This window comes from Pelodiscus sinensis, chromosome 5 (assembly GCF_052426305.1).
Source record: "Pelodiscus sinensis isolate ZL-2025 chromosome 5, ASM5242630v1, whole genome shotgun sequence".
Lineage (NCBI taxonomy): Eukaryota > Metazoa > Chordata > Testudines > Trionychidae > Pelodiscus > Pelodiscus sinensis.
In genome coordinates, this window is record NC_143056.1 from 97,077,520 (window position 1) to 97,096,505 (window position 18,986).

Below are 18,986 nucleotides of genomic sequence, written 5' to 3' on the forward strand. Positions count from 1 at the left end.
GTGCCAGAGGCAGGCTCTGGCAAGGAGATACTTAACTAGGTGACTCCCAGCCAGCTGCCCCGCAGGTCCCTTGTGCAGGCTCTCTACCTTTTGAGCCCCCGTGTGCTGTTCAGAGCAGCCCAGATGCAGGGGCCATGTGCTTTTCTGAGCACCACAAGCCTGGTGGGGAGCGGATACTTAACACACTGCCTGTGCCACAAACATGGCCCAGGCAGCTCCCATTAGCTGGTTTCTGGCCAATGGGAGCTGTGAGATTGTGCTGGGGGTGGGGGAAGCCTGTGCTCAGAAAACACATAAGCCCCAGAGCCGGCCACTTGGAGTGACATGCAGGTGCAGGGCAGGTAAGGAACCTCTCGCTGGGCCAGGGACCAGATTGGGCATGGCAGGCTGGATCCAGCCCATAGGCTGGATTTTGCCATCCGCTGGTGTAGACTTTGCTACTGCACTCTTAAAGTTCCATAGGGTTTTGACTCACAGCTATTGTTTGAAATAGTAGTAGGTCAAAGCCTATTATGGAACATTTACAGCTCAGATGTAGGATACATAAGGTGACTTAATGCAGTCCGGCCTAGTGTACTGTAGATTTACATCCTGCCTTGCTGTGCACTCAGGGTATGTCTAGACTACATCTGTTTGTCAAAAGCTACACAAAATGCGCTCCTCATTATACATAGCTTTTTCTGATAGTTTTGTTGGAAGAGGCTTTTCCAACATTTGGCTGGTCTAGACTGGGCCAAATGTTGGAAAAAACCCTTCTTTCGAAAGCCCCCTTCTTCCTTGTAGAATGAGGAATACAAGGACTTCCGAAAGAGCACATTTGCTCTTCTGCAAAAAAAACTCCAAAAAAAACAACCCCGAAAAAACCCTGCAGTCTAGCCATAACCTCAGTCTCAGTGTGGATAAGCCCTACATATCTCACTTGTTAGAAGGGGGAAAGAAGCCCAACAAATTCATACCATCCAAAGGTAGAAAAGGTTCTCCACAGGAAACCCAAACCTCTATCGGATTTCTGAGGATGATGGTGAGCAAAGAATCATCTATCATGTTCATACTGTCTGCAGTCATCTGGAATAATGCTGACTTTATCTTCACTTCCTTCATCTGCTTACCTTCATAGTTGGAAAGAAACAATTACTAAATTTACCTTTGTATCACTTCAGGATAATGAGTTTTTTTCTCATCTTATTACGATAGAACCTCCGAGATATGAATACCAGAATTACAAACCAGCCAGTCACACACATACGTCAGTTTGAACTGCAAATATTCAACGAAGCAGCAGAGAGAAAAAACAAAGAAAACCAACACAAAACCAAATACTATACAGCATAAAATTGAGTTAAATGTGAAGTAGGTCAATGTGAAGTAGGGAAAGGGGTAGCAGGGTAGCACGGGCCATGAAAGGAGGGATCTTTGGTCCGACAAATCCACTTGTTTGGGTCCGGTCAGATCCTAAGGGTGCCGGACCAGGGAGGTCCAACTTTTAGCAGAGTGACATGTAATAGAAAGAAGAACAGGAGAGGTGAGAGTTGTGTAGGTGTGTGAAAATGTGATCAAATCTGGACAAAGCAAGTGATGGTCTCATAATGACAGGTTAAGTAAAGTTGGATAAGTGTTTTGGAGTTTCTCCTGTCACCTTACAAAACTCTCAGGAATTGTTCATCACTAGTTTAAATATACATGATTTGAATATTTTGGCAGACCCATTGTGATGCTATGTTTAAGGTTATGATCCATTTTGCATTTGCAGCAGGAGTTCAGTCTGCTTGTGTCTTTGCTCCAAATTTCACCATATAACCTGAGTAAAGCTAGAATTTTCTGGAGAAGTTTCCAATAGGGATGTCAATGTCCACTACATAATTAACCAATAAGCCTTGATTTATTGCTTAATCTTATGAACTGCAGGCACTTCCCCCCCCCCCCCCCTTTGCTACCTCTGTATCAGCTGGTGCCTGTGAGGAGCTGGCTTTAAGCAGGCTCTCCACAAACACCAGATTTGCCTGCACCAGATCTGCCTCCCCAGCCCCCTTTCCCCATTGTTGCAGCCTCTTTCTGTGGAAAGCTCGGGTCCCCAAGCACTTCTGCCTCTGTATCAGAGGCAGCAGCGTGGGGTGGCAGGCAGTGGGTCTGCATAGGTAGCTGGTTTTTAAATTGGCTCCCCTCACGGACCAGCTCCTGCTTCCCACCCCACACTGCTGATTCTGATACAGAAGGGTGATACGGAGGCAGCAGCATGGAGTGGCAGGGGGCTCCCCAGGAGTGGGGCAGGGAGTGCACTGGCTGCTGTCCCTGGCCCCAGGGACTGTCGAATAGTTGTGTAACCGATAAGATTTCATGCAATTACATGACTATTTAATTACACTATATCTAATATCTCTAGTTTCTAGAAAACCAGTTAGTTAGTTTATAAATTCTAATGAATTGAAAACAGGTCCCCAACAGTTCACATGCTCAGTCTCATGATTAATCGGGTCTCTTTATCTTAAATTACAAATGGAAATAAAAAAGCCAGACTGCATACACAGTGCTGTGAAAGATTGGTAAAACTCTCTGGGGTTATGCAGTTATTTAATTCATTACTATTTATTATTCATATTAACATAGCAACTAGGAGTCCTAGTCATGGACCAGCCTGCCTTGGTGTTAAGCACAAACACAAGACAAAAATACGTTCCCTGCCCCAAAGAGCTTACAATGTATGTATAAGATGAGACACAGCAAACAGACGAAAAACTTTTGCAGTGTGGTCACCCTGCTGGTCATCAGTATATAAGGGTATGTCTACACTGCCACCCTAGTTCGAACTAGGGTGGCTAATGTAGGCATTCGAACTTGCAAATGAAGCTTGGGATTTAAATATCCCGGGCTTCATTTGCATGTTCCTGGGCGGGCACCATTTTTAAATGCCCGTAGTTCGAACTACCTGCCCGCGGCTACACACGGCATGGACTAGGTAGTTCAAATTAAAGCTCCTAATTCGAACTACCGTTATTCCTCCTGCAAGGAGGTTTAACGGTATTTTGAATTAGGAGCTTTAATTCAAACTACCTAATCCGTGCCGCATGTAGCCACGGGTAGGTAGTTCGAACTACAGGCATTTAAAAATGGCGCCCGCCCGGGAACATGCAAATGAAGCCCAGGATATTTAAATCCCGGGCTTCATTTGCAAATTCGAATGCCTACATTAGCCATCCTAGTTTGAACTAGGGTGGCAGTGTAAACATACCCTAAGAGAGACAAAATGGGTGAGGTAATGACTGTTATTGGATCAACTTCTGTTGGTGAAACAGACAAGCTTTTGAGCACAACAAACGGAAGAAGAGCTTGGTGGAGCTCAAAAGTTTGTCTCATTCACCAGCAAAAGTGGGTCCAATAAAAGCGAGTACCTTATTAGCTCTACAAAGAAAAGTAGCATTCTTTGTTAAAACGGAATCTTCCTATGCTGTGATTGCCATGTACTGAATTTTTGTTGGTGACTCATTCTCTCATGCAGTGTACACAAAGAACATGTTATGAGCAGATTAGAAGAGGAACACAAAACTACCTTTTGCTATGTGCCCTCACCAATGTTCCCTGCATCCCAAACTGGGGACATCGGGAATGGATTTTGCTTGGTTGTGGGCTTAGTGCTGTGTCACAGAAAAGATCTTTGTCAAAGTAGTAGTAGATTTACCACAGTCCAGGAAATCCATGAACTTGTTCGAGTGGAGTTAAGGAGCAAAGCTATATAGTTTCATTGCAGTGAGGCTCTTTGACAAAGTAGTTGCTGGTTTTTCGAAGACCAACATTTCCACAAAACTATTTGGCTAGTTCAGGAATAGAGCTCAGGAGCAGAGCCTCTGAACTGGCTCCCATGTTCTGTGACACAGCAGCAGCTCAACTCATTGAACATCTTACCTGAAAAAACCTGGAAATGTAATACACAAAACCAGACACACAATGCTATATTAAGATTCTTTTTCATATCTCTAACACCCAACTTTAAAACAAGGAAATTCAAAATGAAGACTACCAGTAGTAAGTGCTCTATTCCCTCCACCTTCCTAGCAATGCAACCATTACACTCATCAGATAATGTATTATAACCATAACTCTGCTCCAATACCAATGCCAGCGTTCCAACATAGCCTTCTGAAGAGGCAAGTGACATTTTACAGAACTGTGCAAAATAATGTTGTACTGGGGGTATGCACAGAGAAGTCCTTAGTGGAGGTAAAAGGGTATAGTTTGGGGAAGATAGTGCTGGAATGGCTGACATACCTACTGGGGCACAGTTAAGGTTGTGATATGTTCTCTGTGGTGTATGCTAATTGTACCATTGTGGAGGTATGTGTGGTTTGGTATGGAAGTGCAGCAAGTATACTGTTGGTAGCCTTAGCTTTTCATTGTCTTGCTTTTTTTATTCTGTTAGGTATATTGGTGAAATCCTGCCCCAATGACTTCAGTAAACAACAGTTTCACTCACCCATAATGTATAGAGAAACATTAACTGGCATACAAGGCAGAGATTTTGTGTACTAACAGGAAGCTAGAAGCAACCCATTTTTATGCTTAACCTGATACCTTTCTGGTCTCCTGAATTCACAGGAGAAATAAATACAATTGCACACACTGCACTTAATTACCTATTTTGCATTTTGTAATGTGATATTTTTGTAATGCTAGGTATATGGAGGTTTAAAAGCTTCCTTTTTAACAGCAAGGAAGTTAAAACATGGATTTATTTGTTGATGACTTTTCAGTGATAGCAATGCTTATTTATTGCATGAAATGGCATTATTTAAGTGTTCAAATGGGTCTTTGCTGCCATAACTCAGGATATGGGCATAGCTAATTAAGTTAAAATGTGAAAGTGTCTGAATACACAGTACTGTCACAGTATTTCATAATCTTACTGCTTTACGTTAATTGAAAAAGGTAAGGATTTGACTTTAATACCACAAAAGCAGACAAAGATGAGTCTTCAAAAAACCTTTTGATACAACATAATGGTTTTTATTTTAGAAATGTAGTTAGCGTTTCTTGCCCTGCCAAATAGAGTAGGTGCAAAACATGCACACACACAAAAAAAGATTTTAAACCACATGCATTTCAAAAGATTAGCAAATGATGATGCTAACTAAGCTGGAGATATGCAGGGGGGTAGAATTAACATGAAGTGGATAAATAATTAGTTCAACAACTGCAAACATAGAGTAACTCAGGTGGGGTTCCACAAGGGGGGACATGATAGCGGTTTTCAAATATCTAAAAGGGTGTCACAAGGAGGAAGGAGAAAATTTGTTCCTCTTGGTTTCTGAGGACAGGACAAGGAGTAATGGGCTTAAAGTGCAGCAGGGGAGGTTTAGATTGGACATTAGGAAAAAATTCCTAACTGTCAGGGTGGTCAAATATTGGAATAAATTGCCAAGGGAGGTGGTGGAATCTCCCTCTCTGGAGATATTTAAGAACAGGTTAGATAGACATCTGTCAGGGATGGTGTAGACGGAGCTTGGTCCTGCCTTGAGGGCAGGGGGCTGGACTCGATGACCTCTTGAGGTCCCTTCCAGTCCTATTATTCTATGATTCTATGAACAATTTGGTTTTGGTCCAATTATTTAGCAAATTTATTAATAATCTGCATGTAAGAATAGAGAACATACTGATCAAAATCTGCAGATGACACAAAACTAGAGGGGCTGGCAAACACTTTGGAGGTTAGAGCTAAAATTCAGAGGGATCTTGATAAATTAGCGAACGGGCTATAGACATAAAAATGACGTTCAACAAAGGCAAGTGTAAGGTGCTACAATTAGGGAAGAAAAACCAAATGCACAAATACAGCATGGGAGAATCAACGGCTTGTCAGCAGTCCTGCTGAAAAGAACCTGGGAACTGTAGTGGAGCACAATCTCAACATGTCTCAGCAATGTGAGGTGGTTGCCAAAATAGCAAATATAAAGTTAGGTTGCACTGACAGAGGTATCACATACAAGTCATGGGAGGTGAGATGTGGCACTGGTTAGGCTTCAGTTGGAGTACTGCGTCCAGTTTTGGTCAGCAATGTTTAGCAAAACTGGAAATGATCTAGAAGCAACTGACAAAGCAAATAAGAACGGCTAAACTGGCTCAGACCAAAGGTCCATCTGGCCTAGTATCCTGTCTGCCGATAGTGGCCAATGCTGGCTGCCCCCAGGGGGAATGAACAGATCAGGGAATCATCAAGCGATCCATCCCCTGTCACCCATTCCCAGCTTCTGACAGAGGCTAGGGATACCATTCTTACCCATCCTGGCTAATAGCCATGGATGGACCTATCCTCCATCAATTTTATCTAGTTCTTTTATCTTGTGTGTCCTGGCCTTCACAACATCCTCTGGCAAGAAGTTTCACAAGTTGACTGCGCGCTGTCAACCTTTTGTTTGTTTTCGCTGTCAACCTTTTGTTTGTTTTAAACCTGCTACTTATTAATTTCATTTGGTGACCCCTAGTTCTTACGTTATGGGAACAGCAAATAACTTTTCCTTATTCACTTCCTCCACACTATTCATGATTTTGTAGACCTCTATCATATCCTCCTTAGTCTCCTCTTTTCTAAGCAGAAAAGTCCCAGTGGGTATGTCTACACTACCCCGCTAGTTCGAACTAGCGGGGTAATGTATGCATACCGCACTTGCTAATGAAGCCCGGGATTTGAATTTCCCGGGCTTCATTAGCATAAGCGGGGAGCCGCCATTTTTAAATCCCCGCTGCTTCGAACCCCGTGTAGCGCGGCTACACGGGGCTCGAACTAGGTAGTTCGGACTAGGGTCCTATTCCGAACTACCGTTACTCCTCGTGAAACGAGGTGTACCGGTAGTTCGGAATAGGCACCCTAGTCCGAACTACCTAGTTCGAGCCCCGTGTAGCCGCGCTACACGGGGTTCGAAGCAGCGGGGATTTAAAAATGGCGGCTCCCCGCTTATGCTAATGAAGCCCGGGAAATTCAAATCCCGGGCTTCATTAGCAAGTGCGGTATGCATACATTACCCTCCTAGTTCGAACTAGGAGGGTAGTGTAGACATACCCAGTCTTATTAATCTCTCTTCGTATGGGAACCGTTCCAAACCCCTGATTATTTTTTGCCCTTTTCTGAACTTTTTCCAATGCTAAGATATCTTTTTTGAGATGATCACATCTGTATGCAGTACTCCAGATGGATTTATACAGAGGCAATAAGATATTCTCTGTCTTATTCTCTGTCCCTTTTAAAATTATTCCTAACATTCTGTTTGCTTTTTTGATTGCTGCTGCACACTGAGTGGATGTTTTCAGAGAACTATCCACAATGACTCCAAGTCATTACAAAAATGGTCAAAGGGATAGAATACAAACTATATAAGCAAAGGCTAAAGGATATATACCTAGCTAGAAAAGAGGAGATTAAGAGGGACATGATGGCAGTCTCCAAATAATTGAAATGCTGCAAGTTGTTTTCCTTTACCACAGAGGCAGGACAAGAGTCAAGGGGTTCAAATCACAGGATAACAGGTTTAGATTAAATCTCAGGAAAAACTTCCTAACTGTAAGAATAGACAGTCAATGGAACAGACTGCTTAGGAAGATCATGGAAACTCTTTTACTGGAGGGTTTCAAAAGGAGGATGGACACCATCTGTTTTGGATAGTTCAGACAAACCAAATCCTGCATCTTAGCAGGGGGTTAGAAAAGATGACTCTGACAGTCTTTTCTAATCATGTATCAGAGGGGTAGCCGTGTTAGTCTGAATCTGCAAAAGCGACGAGGAGTCCTGTGGCACCTTATAGACTAACTGAAGTGTAGGAGCTTAAGCTCTATATGCATCTGACGAAGTGGGTCTTTGCCCATGAAAGCTTATGCTCCTACACTTCAGTTAGTCTATAAGGTGCCACAGGACTCCTCGTCGCTTTTTCTAATCATATGGTTCTATGATTCTAAGATTTCTGCTTCTGTGACTTCCCCGTGGCAGACATCAAGTGTTAACTATATAATGATCCAAATTAAAGGTTCAGCACAATTAAATAAATTAAAATAATACTCAAAGGTAAAGCAAAAAAACTCACAAATTCCCCCTCCCCCCCAAAAAAAATTATGATGAAGCCTGAAACTCACCAAACTGCAGGTGTTGTGGACTACTATGGAGAATGAATCCCTAAGACTCTGGAGAACAAAATTTGCTAGCAGCTGTAGAGGGAGATTCCTAAGAAATGAGAGCATGATCTTATCTTTTTTACTGCTGCAACAAGGCACAGGTAGCAGTATGTCTTTCACAACCAGGTCCCAGATCATTAAGAACAACACAAGCAATTGCATCTGGAAGCCTACAGGATACCACAATAGAATCATAGAACCCTAGGGCTGGAAAAGACCTCTGGAAGTCATCGAGTTCAGTCCCCTGCCTGAAGCAGGACCAGCCCCAACTAAATCATGCCAGCCAGGGCTTTGTCAAGATGGGTCTTGAAAACCTCTATGGATGGAGATTCCACCAGCTCCCTAGGGAACTCATTCCAGTGCTTCCCCACCCTCCTAGTGAAACAGTTTTTCCTAATATCCAACCTAGACCTCCCCCACTGTAACTTGAGACCATTGCTCCTTGTTCTGCCATCCCTCACTACTGAGAACAGCCTCTCTCCATCCTCTTTGGAACCTCCCTTCAGGAAGTTGAAATCTGCTATCAAATCACACAATAGATATGTGTGATTTACTTTATGATATAACAAAATCCCATTTGTGTATTTACAGGCTTGTGTTTCATAGAAAGTGGTAGTTTTCCAGCACCAACGGAAAGAATGGATATGATGTGAAAATACGATATTACCAGGAAAAATATATTCCTGTTTACCAGGAAAAATATAACTTCTTAACACAGATATTTTTTTAAAATGGTACCCAGAGTCACTTTTGTTCAGTGCAGCACTGTACTATTTTAACTCATTTCTATATTTATTTTGCGTTGGGAATTTATATTCATTAGAGGTATTTTTATTACTATATCATTTAAAAACAAGAGTAGACATTTTCCTATTTTTAAAATCTTTTTTTCATAGTTTCTATGTAGTAGTTTGCATGTGGCGTTCCTTTCCCTTGTTTTGTTTTCCTTCTTATGAATTTATTTTTTGTGTGTGGTTGAACCTCCATTGTCCAGCACCCCTGGGGCCTGACTGGTCCTGGCCCTTGGAATTTGCCAGACTTGGGGAGGTCAGTGCACCAGGGGCTCTGCTTTTCCTCCTAGGCTATTCCACTGCTGACCGGGGCTCTAATCCCCTGGGGAGGGAGGCTCCTCTTTTTCCCTCGTGACTCTGCTGCCACAGCTGGGAGGGGGGACGATCTGTGCTTTCCCCAGTGGCTCCTGCTGCTGCCTGGGGCTCCATGCTCCACCACCGGCCCCACTTCCTCCTGGAGCTCTGCACTCCACCTACTGGCTCCGCTGCTTCCAGAGGCTCTCCCCAGCAGCCCCACTCCCTGTTGGAGTGCCATGCTGCATGACTCCACTGTCACCAGGATCTCTCCCCAGCAGCCTCACTGCCACCAGGGACTCCGCTGCCACCCAAGGCTCTGCTGTCTTGGCCCCAGAGCCTGGCAATGCTCTTGGACCTAAGGGGTCACTCCGATGATGCTGGACCAGGGGTGTTGCTGGACTAGATCACAGCGTTTCAACCTGTATAATTTGCTGTTAGAAAGGGCCTCATCCTCTTTTGTTCCTATCTGTTAATTCTGCAAGCAGCATGCTAGCTCATATGAGGCCTCTCATTAAAAGTAGCTGACTTTGTATTAGGCAGACTTCCATTTCCTATCAAGTTTCTAAATTCTTATCCCATCAGTTCAATTTTACTAACAACTGAAAGAGGAAAAAAAAATAGCCGCTCAAAGGAATGCCTAGCAAAGAATGGCTGATGGTCTACCAGTCCTTTTTCCAATTACTCACCCATGATGCCAACAAAGTGATATTTAGTATATAATCAGCTCTTTAGTATTGGTTTTCATTGAACTTTATCTTTTTTAAGGGGGAAGGGAAGGTGATATTGACTCACTGAGGGAGAATGTGAAGGCAGAAGTTATAGTCAATATCTGGACAGGCTGAGGGCTTGCACGGGGATGGAAAGAGAAAGGGAGGTTATTGGTCAAGAATTAAAATAAGAAATTAGGAAAGGGAAAAGTAGTGAAGTAGGCCTAGAACTATATATGCATCATGTGGAAGCTACATATAGGACTAAATAATTAACTTTTATGGAGAGATTTTCAAATGCATAAAGGGAAATTAAGTGCTCAACTCTCATGGAACTTCAATGGGATTTCGATGTCTGCCCCATTTTGTGCCTTTAAAAATCTCCTCCTTAAATCTTAAAGCTGTTGTCACCCTTTTCCTCCTCCTCTTCATTTGTACCTTGATTATTTTAGAGTTCGCTGAGGGCTCAGGGCCAGTTCTCTGGAGCAGGGAGCTTCCTTTTTATGGAAACTATGAAGGGTCTACTAAGCTTTGGAGGGTAGAATTTTCTGAAGGGCCTGAGCAACTTATGAGCAGAACTCTCACAGGATTCGTGATTCTTAGACATTTAGGCACTTCTGAAAATCGTACCCTTGGAAATAATATGTACAATATAATAAATTGTAGTGGTAATGGGGGTTGTCAATTATCTGCAGTTAACTCAAGCGATTAGTATAAGACGAAATAGCTAGATTAAACATAAATGATTAATCACAGTTTTAATTGCACTGTTAAACAATAATAGAATAGGAATTCATATTTATTATAAATATTTTGGGTGTTTTATCTACATTTTCAAACCTTTTGATTTCAATTACAATGCAGAATACAAAGTATACAGTGCTCATTTCATTTGATTACAAATATTTGCACTGTAAAAAGATAACACAGTATTTTTCAATTCACCTCATACGGTAGTACAATCTCTTTATTGTGCAAGTGCAATTTATAAATGTAGATTATTTTACATAACTGAACTCAGAGCCAAAACAATGTAAAACTTTAGAGTCTCTAAGTCCACTCATTCCTACTTATTCAATCAGGGTATGTCTACACTACCACCCTAGTTCGAACTAGGGTGGTAATGTAGGCAACCGGTGTTGCAAATGAAGCCCAGGATTTGAATTTCCTGGGCTTCATTTGCACCTTGCCGGGTGCCGCCATTTTTAAATGTCCGCTAGTGCGGACTTTGTGCCGCGCGGCTACACGCGGCACGGAGTAGGTAGTTCAGACTAGGCTTCCTATTCCGAACTACCGTTACTCCTTTTTTCACGATGGAAGCCTAGTCCGAACTACCTAATCCGTGCCGCGTGTAGCCGCGTGGCATGGAGTCCACACTAGCGGACATTTAAAAATGGCGGCGCCCGGCAAGATGAAAATGAAGCCCAAGAAATTCAATCCCGGGCTTCGTTTGCAACTCCGGTTGCCTACATTACCACCCTAGTTCGAACTAGGGTGGTAGTGTAGACATACCCTCAGTCATTAAGAAAAACAAGCTTATTTATATTTATATTTATGAGAGAGTGACGTGGCGGTCCAGCCCCGCACTGGCCAAGGGGGGAGCCAGCTGGCCGGCTGGGCTGTGCTAACCCCGCTCCCGCAGCAGTGCTGGGCATGCTCCAACTGCAGGCAGGGTATAAAGGCCAGAGAAACAGCTCAGTTAGGGCTGGCCGCCCGGGAGGGAGGAACTCCTGCCCAACCTCCAGAGCCACAGCCGGTCCTGCTGCTGGATCAAGAGCTGCCGGGACTGCCGCCGTTGCTGCTACCGGCCCAGGGCCAAGCCCGCCTGCAACACCGACCCCGGAGGGCCACCCGCCCCGCCGCAGTGGACAACCCCTTCCCTGCTGCCCCAGACGCTGGACCTGCCAACGTCACGGCCACCGCCAGTCCAGCGTCTGCAGGTGGAGTCTCCATCAGCCATGGGTCTAGGGTAGGAAGCAACCCAGGGCAAGGAGCAGGGAACCCCCCAGTGGGCTCGGTGCATTTCATAGAATCATAGAATCATAGAACTGGAAGAGACCTCAGAAGGTCATCAAGTCCAGCCCCCTGCTCTAGGCAGGACCAATTCCAACTAATTCAACCCGGCCAGGGCTTTGTCAAGCCGAGACTTAAACACCTCTAGGGATGGAGATTCCACTACTTCCCTAGGTAACCTATTCCAGTGCTTCACCACCCTCCTAGTGAAATAGTTTTTCCTAATATCCAACCTGGACCTCTCCCACCACAACTTGAGACCATTGCTCCTCGTTCTGCTATCCATCACTACTGAAAACAGCCTCTCTCCATCCTCTTTGGAACCTCCCTTCAGGAAGTTGAAGGCTGCTATCAAATCCCCCCTCACTCTTCGCTTCTGCAGACTAAACAGACCCAAGTCCCTCAGCCTCTCCTCATAAGTCATATGCTCCAGCCCCCTAATCATTTTGGTTGCCCTCCGCTGGACCCTCTCCAATCCATCCACATCCTTTTTGTAGTGGGGGGCCCAGAACTGGACACAATACTCCAGATGTGGCCTCACCAAAGCCGAATAAAGGGGAATAACGACATCTCTAGATCTGCTGGCAATGCTCCTCTTAATGCAACCTAATATGCCATTAGCCTTCTTGGCTACAAGGGCACACTGTTGACTCATATCCAGCTTCTCATCCACTGTAACCCCCAGGTCCTTTTCTGCAGAACTACTACTTAACTGGTTGGTCCCCAGCTTGTAACTATGCTTGGGATTCTTCCATCCCAAGTGCAGGACTCTACACTTTTCCTTGTTGAACCTCATCAGATTTCTTGTGGTCCAATCCTCTAATTTGTCTAAGTCACTCTGGACCCTATCTCTGCCCTTAAGCGTATCTACCTCTCCCCCCAGCTTAGTCTCAGCCGCAAACTTGCTGAGGGTGTAATCCATCCCCCCATCCAGGTCATTAATAAAGATATTGAACAAAACCGGTCCTAGAACCGAACCTTGGGGCACTCCACTAGAAACCGACCGCCATCCTCACATCGAGCCATTGATCACTACCTGCTGGGCCCAGTCTTCTAGCCATCTTTCTATCCATCTTACCGTACATTTATCCAATCCACATTCCCTTAACTTGCTGGCGAGAATATTGTGGGAGACCGTATCAAAAGCCTTGCTAAAGTCAGGGTATAGCACATCCACTGACTTTCCCATGTCCACCAAGCCAGTTACCTCATCATAGAAGCTAATCAGATTGGTCAGGCACGACTTGCCCTTTGTGAACCCATGCTGACTATTCCTAATCACTTTCCTCTCATCCAAGTGCCTCAAAATGGATTCCTTAAGGATCCCTTCCATGATTTTTCCAGGAACCGAGGTAAGACTGACTGGCCTATAGTTCCCTGGATCATCCTTCTTCCCTTTTTTGAAGATAGGCACTACATTTGCCTTTTTCCAATCATCCGGGATTTCTCCCGATCTTCACGACTTTTCAAAGATAATAGCCAAAGGCTCCTCAATGACATTTGCCAACTCCCTCAGTACCCTCGGATGCATTAAGTCCGGACCCATAGATTTGTGTACATTTAACTTTTCGAAATAGTTCCTAACCTGTTCTTTACCCACCACGGGCTGTACATCTTCATGCCATCTTGCGTCACTTACCGAAGAAGTCCAGGAGCCGACCTTGTCCGTGAATACAGAGGCAAAGAAAGCATTGAGTACTTCAGCTTTCCGCACATCATCTGTCACTAGGTTACCTCCTTCATCCATTAGGGGCCTCACACCCTCTGTGATCACCTTCTTCTTGTTAACATGCCTGTAGAACCCTTTCTTGTTATCCTTCACATCCTTAGCCAGTCGCAATTCCATTTGCGCTTTCGCCTTCCTGATAACCCCCCGGCATTCTCGAGCTATACATTTAAACTCCTCCCTGGTCATTTGTCCAAGTTTCCACTTTTTGTAAGCTTCCTTTTTGTGCTTAAGTTCACCAAGGATTTCCCCTGTAAGCCAATCTGGTCTCCTACCATGTTTGCTTCTCTTGCTACGTGTCAGGATGGTTTCTTTCTGTGCCTTCAATAAGGATTCTTTAAAATACTGCCAGCTGTCCTGGACTCCTTTCCCCTTCATGTTAGCATCCCACGGGATTCTGCCCATCAGATCTCTGAGGGAGTCAAAATCTGCTTTTTTGAAGTCCAAGGTGTGTATTTTACTACTCTCTTTTCTTCCCTTGGTCAGGATCCTGAAATCTACCATCTCATGATCACTGCTTCCCAGGTTGTCACCCACCTCCACTTCCCCTATTAGTTCCTCCCTGTTTGTGAGCAGAAGGTCAAGCTGTGCACGGTCTCTGGTCGGATCCTTCAGCACTTGTGTCAAGAAGTTATCCCCAACATTCTCCAAAAACTTCCTGGATTGCCTGTGTACTGCCGTATTGGTTTCCCAACAGATGTCAGGGTGATTAAAGTCCCCCACGAGAACCAGGGCCTGCGATCTGGAAGCTTCGCTCAGTTGTCCGAACAAATCCTCATCTACCTCATCCACCTGATTCGGTGGCCTATAGCAGACACCAACCACAACATCACTGCTGTTGTTTGTGCCTTTAAACTTAACCCATAGACTCTGAACAGGTTTTTCTCCCTCTTTATACTGGAGTTCAGAGCAATCGTAGTGCTCTCTTACATATAGTGCAACTCCTCCTCCTTTTCTCCCCTGCCTGTTCTTCCTGAACAGTCTATACCCTTCCATGACAGCACTCCAGTCATGCAAGTCATCCCACTAAGTCTCTGTTATCCCAATTAAGTCATATTTCTTGGACTGGGCCAGGGCCTCCAGTTCTTCCTGTTTGTTGCCCAGGCTTGTTGCATTAGTGTACAAACACGTCAGGTAACCAGTTGATTGCCCTATCGTCTCCATTCAAAACAGGGGTCCTCCTTTCTTGCTCCTTCCTCTCTGCATTTCTTCCCGGTATCCAACTTTGCCACTCCCCTCAGGGTTTTGGTCACCGTCCCCCGACGAACCTAGTTTAAAGCCCTCCTCACTAGGTTTGCAAGCCTGCCCGCGAAGATGCACCTTCCTCTCTTCGTTAGGTGGATCCCATCTCTTCCTAACAATCCTCGTGCCCAGAACAGAGTCCCATGGTCGAAGAAACCAAAGCCTTCTCTGCGACACCACCTGCGCAACCACGCATTTACGTCCTCAATTTGACGATCCCTGCCCAGTCCTTTCCCTTCAACAGGGAGGATGGATGAAAACACCACTTGTGCTCCAAATTCTTGGATCCCTCTTCCCAGCGCTACATAATCCTCAGTAACCCGCTCAAGGTCATTCTTGGCTGTATCATTAGTTCCCACGTGGAGAAGCAGGAAGGGGTAGCGATCCGAAGGTTTGATCAGCTTGGTAAGCCTCTCAGTGACATCCTGAATGCGAGCTCCCAGTAAGCAGCATACCTCTCGAGATTCCAGGTCCGGACGGCAGAGGGATGGCTCAGTCCCTCTTAGGAGGGAGTCCCCAACCACCACCTCCCATCGTTTTCTTTTGGGGGTGGTGGCTGTGGAACCCCCATCCCTAGGACTACGCATCCCATGCCTTCCAGTAGAAGGTGTTCCCTTCTGGTTTCTTCCTTGCGAGGTCCCTTCCAAAGCTTTCAGCACTGTAGAGCCTGTGGAGAGAGCTTGAAAGCGACTGCTTACCTCTATAGCATTGGGGGATTCCTGTGTTGGCCTTTTTCCCCTTCTAGAAGTTACATGCTGCCAGTTCTCTTCTTGGTCACGTACTGTCCTCTCTGGCTCCTCTTCCCGCCATGCTTGAAGGATTAAATGCTGCCTTCTATCGAGGAAGTCTTCATCCTCTCTGATCGAGCGTAGGGTCGACACTTGGACCTCCAGTCCTCTAATTTTTTCTTCCAAAATGTCGACCAGCTTGCACTTTGTGCAGATGAAATCCGTTCTTTCTTCTGGGAGGAAGACAAACATGGCACACGCTGTGCAGGTAACAGCAGCAGACCCATCACCATCCATCGCTGCTGTCCTGGAGAAGGGATTTAAAAAGAAAGGCAAGAGAACCTCGCAGCCTTCCCTCTCCCCTTCCAAACTCCCTCTCAAAACTCCCTGTTAGCACTCACCTGTTTCGGGGAGGACTCCCCGCCGAGCCAGTGGTGGGAACCACCCACCACTAATAGGGCCCTGGGTTTGGGAGAGGGAGGGCCCGGACCCCCGACCCCATCCACCCAGAGCGTGGACTAGGCCTCAGGGCCTGCGTTTGTGCTGGACTAGGCCGCAGGGCCTGCTTGGAACTTGAACTAGGCCTCAGGGCCTGCGGTTGGGCAGAACTAGGCCACCGGGCCTGGGAGTGTACTGCCCGACACCAGGGCCGAGCAGTGCGGGGTGGAGGAGCCCCTGCGACATGGAGATAATTCTGTCCACTTCTTATTTACATTATCACCTGCAAGTGTGAACAGGTCTTCATACGGCACTGTTGTAGCTGGTGTTGCAAGGTATTTGTGTATTAAATATGCTAAACATTCATATATCCCCTCATGCTTTGACTGTCATTCTAGAAGATGTGCTTCCATGCTAATGGTGCTAATTAAAAATAATGGTTATTTAAATTTGTGATTGAACTCTTGGAGAAATTGTATGTCTTCTGCTTCACGATTTTACCTGCATTCTGCATATATTTTCTGTTAAAGTAGTCTTGGATAATTACCCAGCATATTTTGTTCAATGTAAAAACACTTTCACTGCAGTTTTGACAAAATGCAACCAAGGCACCACTGTGAGATATCTAAAGATAGCTATAGTTCTTGACCCAAGATTTGAGAATCTGAAGTTCCTTCCAAAATCTGAGATGGATGAGGTGTGGAACATGCTGTCACAAGTCTTAAAAGAACAACACTACAATGTGGAAACAATAGAACTTAAAGCACCAAAAAAGAAAATCAAGCTATTGTTGACATCTGGCTCAGATGACGAAAACAAATGTGTGTCAGTCTGCACTGCTTTGTATCGTTATGAGGCAGAATCCAGCATCAGCATGTTAAATGTCTACCTGGACGATCAATCAGAATTCCTTAACAGCTGAAGATTCAGTCATGCAGATGACCTTTGCATCGCCAACCAATTGGAAAAATTTGATGATGACATTCTGCACACTCTATTTGGGTCTTTGAATGTGCCTGGAGAATACTATTACATATGAATAAAGAATGCCAACTCTAGAAAGACACATGTGCACAACTTCCACCTGAAACACCAAGTCAAGCAAAGACTCCATATAGCAATGAATGGCACTATCTTGAAAATTACGAACATAGGGTGTTCCTTAGGATCACATTAGACTGAACACTAACATTCAGAAAGAACATCAAGAACCTGAAAAAAAAAAAAAAAAGAACTTCAGTAATGACGTATTCCAGAAACTGGCCAATATATAATGGGGAGCTGACCCAAAAACACTCTGAGCAACCAGTCTCACTCTTATAGACTCATAGAATCCTAGGGCTGGGAGAGACTTCAGGAGGTCATCGAGTCCAACCCCCTGCCCAAAACAGGACCAACCCCAAATAAATCATCCCAGCCAGGGCTTTATCAAGCCAGGACTTAAAAACTTCTAGGGATGGAGATTTCACAACCTCCCTAGGGAACCCATTCCAGTTCTTCACCACCCTCCTACTGGAATAGTTTTTCCTAATATCCAACCTAGATCTCCCTCCCCTACTGCAACTTGAGACCATTGCTCCTTATGCTGCCATCTGTCACCACTGAGAACAGCCTCTCTCCATCCTCTTTGGAACGACCCTTCAAGAAGTTGAAGGCTGCTATCAAATCCCCCCTCACTCTTCTCTTCTGAAGACTAAATAAGCTCAAATCCCTCAGCTTCTCCTTGTAGGTTATGTGCTCCAACCCCCTAATCATTTTGGTAGTCCTCTGCTGGACCCTCTCCAATGCGTCCACATCCTTTCTGTAGTAGGGGACCCAGAACTGGACGAGGTACTACAGATGTGGCCTCACCAATGCTGAATAAAGGGGAATAAGCACTTCTCTAGATCTGCTGGCAATGCTTCTCCTAATGCACCCTAATATGCCATTAGCTTTCTTGGCTATGAGGGCATGCTGTTGACTCATATCCCAGGATCTCATCCATTGTAATCCCAAGTCCTTTTCTGCAGAACTGCTACTTAGCCAGTCGGTCCCCAGCCTGTAGCAGTGCATAGGATTCTTTCATCCCAAGTGCAGGACTCTCCACTAGTCCTTGTTGAACCTCATCAGATTCCTTTTGGGCCAATCCTCCAATTTGTCTAGTCCATTCTGGACCCTATCCTTACCCACCAACATATTTACTCTTCTCCTAGCTTAGTGTCAGCCGCAAACTTGCTGAGGGTGTAATCCGTCACCTCATCCAGGTCATTAATAAAGATGTTGAACAAAACCTGCTGTAGAACCAATCTTGGGGCACTCCACTTGAAACCGACCACCAGCTAGACATCGAAACGTTGATCACCCCTTGAGCCCAACAATCTAGCCAGATTTCAAGCCACCTTACAATCCAAGGCATATCACATCCCCAGACTTCCCCATGTCTACAGAGCCAGTTGCTTCATCATAAAAGGAATCAGGTTGGTCAGGCATGACTTGCTCTTAGTGAATCCATGTTCTGATCACTTTCCCCTCTTTCAATTGCTTCAAAATGGATTCCTTGAGGAGTCCCTCCATGATTTATCTAGGGACTGAGGTGACGCTGACTGGTCTATAGTTCCCTGGATTGTACTTCTTCCCCTTTTTAAAGATGGGCACTACACTTGTCTTTTTTCAGTCATCTGGGACCTCTCCTGATCACCACAGGTTTTCAAAGATAATGGCCAAAGGCTCTGCAATAATATCTGCCAATTCCCTCTGTGTGACTCAGTTATGGAGTACTGTGCTCCATTATGGTTATTCCAGCTATGTATACAAAATAGATATCGTGGCATGTCTGGGTCCCAGAGCCCTGCTCAGTCCACAATCTGGCAGTCTAGGTACTGTGGCATGGCTCCCGCTTGCTCTTGCTGGGGTTTGA

At 45.1% G+C, this 18,986-nt stretch overlaps 1 protein-coding gene across 4 annotated transcripts in view; it reads right to left on the minus strand.

Moving 5' to 3' along the window:
• Positions 1-18,986, minus strand: part of DCDC1 (doublecortin domain containing 1) — a 605,588-nt gene that overhangs the window by 40,810 nt on the left and 545,792 nt on the right. For all 4 annotated transcript variants that reach the window (XM_025187660.3, XM_075927786.2, XM_075927784.2 and 1 more), the window contains one exon: positions 957-1,109. In XM_025187660.3, coding sequence (XP_025043445.1) covers positions 957-1,109 — 153 coding nt within the window. The remainder of the gene's footprint in view (positions 1-956; positions 1,110-18,986) is intronic.